General features: G+C 40.2%; 1 protein-coding gene across 1 annotated transcript; it reads right to left on the bottom strand.

Moving 5' to 3' along the window:
• Window positions 1-3186: 3186 nt before the first annotated feature.
• TTLL2 (tubulin tyrosine ligase like 2) lies at window positions 3187-5059 on the bottom strand. Its single transcript, XM_075148136.1, has one exon. The coding sequence runs from the start codon at window positions 5055-5057 to the stop codon at window positions 3393-3395; it is 1665 nt and encodes a 554-aa protein (XP_075004237.1). The 5' UTR covers window positions 5058-5059; the 3' UTR covers window positions 3187-3392.
• Between the last annotated feature and the right edge of the window lie 222 nt (window positions 5060-5281).

A 5281-nucleotide genomic window follows, 5' to 3' on the forward strand; every position in this document is an offset into this window, starting at 1 on the left:
GAGACTTGAAGGAATGCAGCCATGCCCTCTTTGTGTATGTAACAATAAAATAAATGCTCATAGTACTTCTCATCAAAGTGTTTGTTTCATGATACCGATCACACTTTCCCTTGTTTTTCTGCTAATTAGTTACAAAAGTGACTACAATTAAGGAGCATGGCATAAGAACCTCAAATCTACAAAGCTTTTTGAATTTCAGTTCAGTGCTGCCTTATACTGACTAAAACAAATCTACGGGTTTTTTTTTTCTCAGTTAACCATCACAAAAAATGTGGAAGTGATTAATGTTTTCAGTTTGGTTGGGTTCTTTGGAGCAGAAGATCCCACCGTGCATCAGGCCTTATCATGAGCTGTACATTAGACCAAAACCTGAGCAGGAGTTCAGTGAACAGTCACACCTCTGGATGTCTCTTCCAACGTAAATTATTCAATAATTATATGATCATAATCTAAGAACTCTGCCTCATGCATTTGAAGACAAAACGTAATGTTTATTCCATGCTGGTCATTATTCTGGATGAAACAGCCCTTTCTTTTTCCCTCAGCAGTCTGTCCTCAGAGCTCCGTGTTGCTTTGTTTTTGAATTAACCTTTCCCACTACTGCCTTTATTCCTCCAGTAGTGGAAAAATATTTCTGGTCAGTGAATCTCTCCAGCTTCCAGACTCTTTGGATTGCACTTGATACCTAAGGGGATTAATCATTTATCAGATGCTGCTTTCAACTGTGTTCCCCGTAGACTGCCTGTCCATCATCTGTCTTGAATTCTTCCAAAGCACTGAAGCATTTCCCCTGTAGAGCTCAGCTCATTACCTGCCCATTGACTGAGGAGACCAATTATCTCCTTATGCCCTTCAAATTCCTGTAGCAACAAACACACTTTCATAGCATGCTGCCCTAGCCTTTTCTCACACCTAAGTGCAAAATGATTGCAAGATTATGGAATTGCTCTTTCTTCTCTTCAATTTCTAGTGAGTCAGACTATCGACAAATCACCATTCAAATTACAGAGCATCTTTGGAAGAAATAGATTGAATAGAGTAAGAAGCGTTGCTAATATGGATCATACACATGCTGTAGTTTATGAATTTAATTACGATGCCCTGAACATCCATGCAGTTTGATGTCAGCTGGTGTGATAATAAAATTGCATTGTTTTTCCTTTACTCCTGTATAACAAAGGAACGATTTATATACCTGTGCTTTTCACTACTGAAATATTTAATATATTACATGTGTTTTGTAAAAGGAAACTCTAATTAAAAGAAATCCAAGAGATCATTCTTTTCCATGTGTTTCACTAAGAATTCCAGTTCCGTGCTGCCTTATGCTGACTAAAACAAATCTACGTTGTTTTTTTTTTCTCAATTAAGCATCATGAAAAAAAATGAATGTGATTAATGCTTTCAGTTTGGCTGGGAAACTAGATGTGATACTAATGTTTTGTAAAGGACCACTGTTTTTATTCCCAGGAATTCCTTTTAACAAAAGGTCCCTGCTCTCCAGTTAATATGCTGACATTCTCTTTGTTTCTATAGTAATACAGAAAACAGGCTTCGTTTGCAGCTTTTAGCCTTAAATCACCTTTTGCCATCAATAACCTGTGTATAATCCCTTCTAATTGTAAATTAAATACGGAACAGTTTTGTTTGTATGCTGCTTGCTGCTTGCTTCATTAAGCACTCTACTGTACTTGCAGGAAGCATTCTGATTCTGGAATAATTAGGCTGGCAGTGCTGCACAGGTGTAACACATGGGGGTATGTGCAAGTCAGTCTCTAGAACTGTGTGCATGCTGACACGCATGTGTGCAAACGCCTTGCTGATGTGTGCATTCACCTTGTTAGCTCCTGCTTACAGGGAGGTTGTAATGGCATGTAAGTACGGGCCTGGTTCTACGTTCAGGCAAATCAACGGCAAAACTTCCATTGGTGAAGTCAAAGGGGGAGACTACTGAGGATTGCACAGTACCTTTGTCAACCAGTGTGTGGCCACCACTTTCACCAAGACATGTTTGTCAAGTAATGTATTATAGTGTAATAGCAAAGGCATTATTGAAATAAGGGGCACAAAGTTGGTTTGAAAAGGAGGAGACAAAAAATACCTACGTAAATGACAAGCTCTGTCAGGTATAACTGGGAGTCCTTCACAGACAAATGATTCTCACACCCTACCTCCTCTACCTTCCACTTGCATTAGTTAACCAGAAGGAGTAATGGCTCTACCAGCTATAGTTCATTGTTGTAAGAACACAAATAATCCAATTTAAGTGTGACTGCATATGTACTTGAACTGTAGCAATACACATGCCTACTTTACTATGTTTTTTGTCCTAGAGGGTTTATAGTGAACATAATTTTACGGATCCTTCAGAGAGATGGAACACAGTTGGGAAACCCCACTTCTCGCCTTTCCACAGGTTTTCTGGCATTAGCGGAAGCACACTACAGCCAGTATTTGGCCTCAATTTTGATTCAAATTTAGAATATGCTGTGACTTCTGAACAGAGTTACTTCCATTCAAACCGCTGGAGGCAGCAAAGATATACAAGGGAAGGGTAGTATTTTGACCATCATCTCAAAATGCTTCAGTTCAGTGTTAGTATTTTTCTGATCACCAGCTGATCACCAAAGTTTTATTGCAAGCAAAACAAAGCTGCCTAACCACTGTACCCATCAGGTGGCTAACACAGAGTCTGCGAGAGAGAAGTTTGATCCAGTCTTCTGAACGTGATATTTGCAGTTTATATTCTGCTCTCTGTTACCTTGGGAAGCCTAGTATTTCTTTTTATTACGAGTTTATCTGAAACAAAACACTGGAGTAGTATATAGATTTTTTAAAAATTACTTTCCATAAGAATTTTTACAGAATCCTACTGGTCATAAAATGAAAGTTATTTCATACTGTTGTTTCATACAATGCAAAATTAATTTCTGGAAATGAATGTTGGGAAGCTCACCGGATTCTTCAAAAACATGATAGTTTTGTGTTATTCATATGACCTGCACCTTTGTAAACTGAGTGCATGTTGAACGCTCCCCGGTGTAAAGTGACCAGTTTTTCAAGTCATAAAGCCCCCTTAGTTAGGAAAAGAAAAGAAGCAAAGATCACTGAGAAAAATAATACACAAAGACTGACATTTCTGAGGATGTTTTGAGAAATGCAATTCTCCATTTTTATTCTGGGATTACTTTAATATTGCAAGAATTACTTTTAAAAATTAGTCAGTACTTTAATTTTAAAAAATAATCTCTCATGGTAATTGCTAAATTACAATTTTTAAATTGTGTATTGTTTGAGATATCTCCCTTTCTAATACAATTTCAGTGTACATCGACCTCCTTCAAGCTAAAGTTGTCATTTATGATATGTCTATACAACCTAGTATCATGAAGTTACACAGAAGTTAAATAGCCTACCCTTTTCTTTGTGTTCTGCTGTTTTGATGGCAATTGTTTGCTCACTAATTTGTTTATTTCCTTTATGATGCTCTTTACATCTGTCCCATCCCTGGAAGCTTGAAGTGCAGCTTCATTGAAAGGAAAAATAAGGACAAAATCTCCTACCCGGGGTATAGGCCTCTGGTCTTTATCAGAAAGGAAATAGGGGCGTGTGGTTAACTCATAGTTGCAGAAGTCGGGTGTAGGTAACCAGCGGTTGAGTTGCGCAGACTTGTGTGGAGAATGCCCAGCTCCTGGGAGCTGTTTATTTTTAGCTTCGGCTTTTGCTTGGGAGGGTATTTTTGGCATGTTCATCCTTTCCCGCAGCTGGGAAGTCAGTGTTTTCCTTGGATGTGCTCTGGCAGTTTTCTTGGTCAGGGTAGCCACCTTACGAATTGATCCTCTTGCAGTCTGCAGGGCAGGTTGTAGAGAAGAAGCAGAAGTACATTTAGCCACTTTTCGGCAAGTGAGTAAGCCAGGAGCCTCCCCGGTGGCACTCTCACCAGCTGCGCTCCAGGGCATTTGCTTTCTGCCAGCCTTTGTCCCGGCCACTTGGTTGTGCCTGAAAGTGTCAATCTGTTTGTAGTTTAGCAGTTCAACAATATCATGAAGAAGTTTTCTTTTCACAGTGTCATCAATGGAACAGTCTAAACACAAGGCCGGATTGTAGTTGACTTCTAAAAGCCACGGCTTGAATTTGTCATCAATCAGGATGTCAAAGCCAAAGAGCTCAAAGCAATTGGAAGCCACTGGTAAGGGGGTTACAGCAAGCAGGGTGAGAATCACTATGTTATTGATCTTCTGCCAGAGGAGCATGTCATCAACCCCAAATATTCGAAGGTAAGAACGAAATTTGCTGAATGTCCATTTGCAGCCACAGCCAATCCCTTCTTTATGCTTTTTGTAGGAAGCTCCGTATTTGTTGATGCTGGTGTTTGTTAGGTGGGCATAGATGTTGTCTAGAGAACCAAGGTCAAACTTTTCAGTGGCAAACCTCACCAGTCCTTCTTCGTAAGTGTAAATGGTGAGGGGGCAAAAACTGGTGACACACACATAGAGGCGCAGATCCAGTTTATACCCTGAAATGAGCAAGGGGTTGCTAATGTACTTCTGCACAATGACTGTACAGTCATATACTAAGTCTTTAATGTCTTGGAAAATGAGTATGCCCCTTCCACGGGAAAGATCCACAGGCTTGCAAATCCAGTAGCTAGGTCTTCTGCCTACTGACTGTCTCTCCTTGCTGTATTCTGCTATAAATTTGACATAGTCATTGGGCATGATGAATGCCACTGGACTAAATTCATACAGAGCTGATCCATACGCTCCTTTCATACGTTTCAGATGCCTTGCCAAATAGTCTTTTCTGGTGATCCGGACAGCTTCTGGGTAGTGGTTGAGCCTCTGCCACGGTTTAATGCTGTGGTAGTCTGTCATACGGAAAGGTGAATTCCGCCAGTACAGGTTCCAGTCTGCGTCATCTTGCTCCTTTTTGTCAAATTCAGTCCAGCCGCGTTCCAGTAAAACCTCACGGACTATTGCAGGGACATTCTCATGGAGACGGAACACCAAAGGCCTCAAGATATCTCTTGTATCATAGTCATCTGCCATCATTTCCATCTTACTAGCTGAAAGAAAACAGAATCACCAGGAAGGAAACAATGAAATTAATGCCACAGATTGTGCTAGCAGTCATCACCCTCACTGTATTCTTAATGCCTGTCACTCTCAACGTAAACGCAAAGCATGTCGCCCCTGTGTGTTTCTATGGTCCACGACTGAGAAGTCAAAGGCTGTGTTTAAGCAGAAAGATATGTAAAACAGCATTGATTCCAAATAGCTGT

This window comes from Calonectris borealis, chromosome 3, assembly GCF_964195595.1.
Source record: "Calonectris borealis chromosome 3, bCalBor7.hap1.2, whole genome shotgun sequence".
Taxonomy (NCBI): domain Eukaryota; kingdom Metazoa; phylum Chordata; class Aves; order Procellariiformes; family Procellariidae; genus Calonectris; species Calonectris borealis.

Coding starts and splice junctions, on each gene's coding strand:
- TTLL2 (XM_075148136.1), bottom strand. CDS start 5,057: ATGGAAATGATGGCAGATGACTATGATACAAGAGATATCTTGAGGCCT.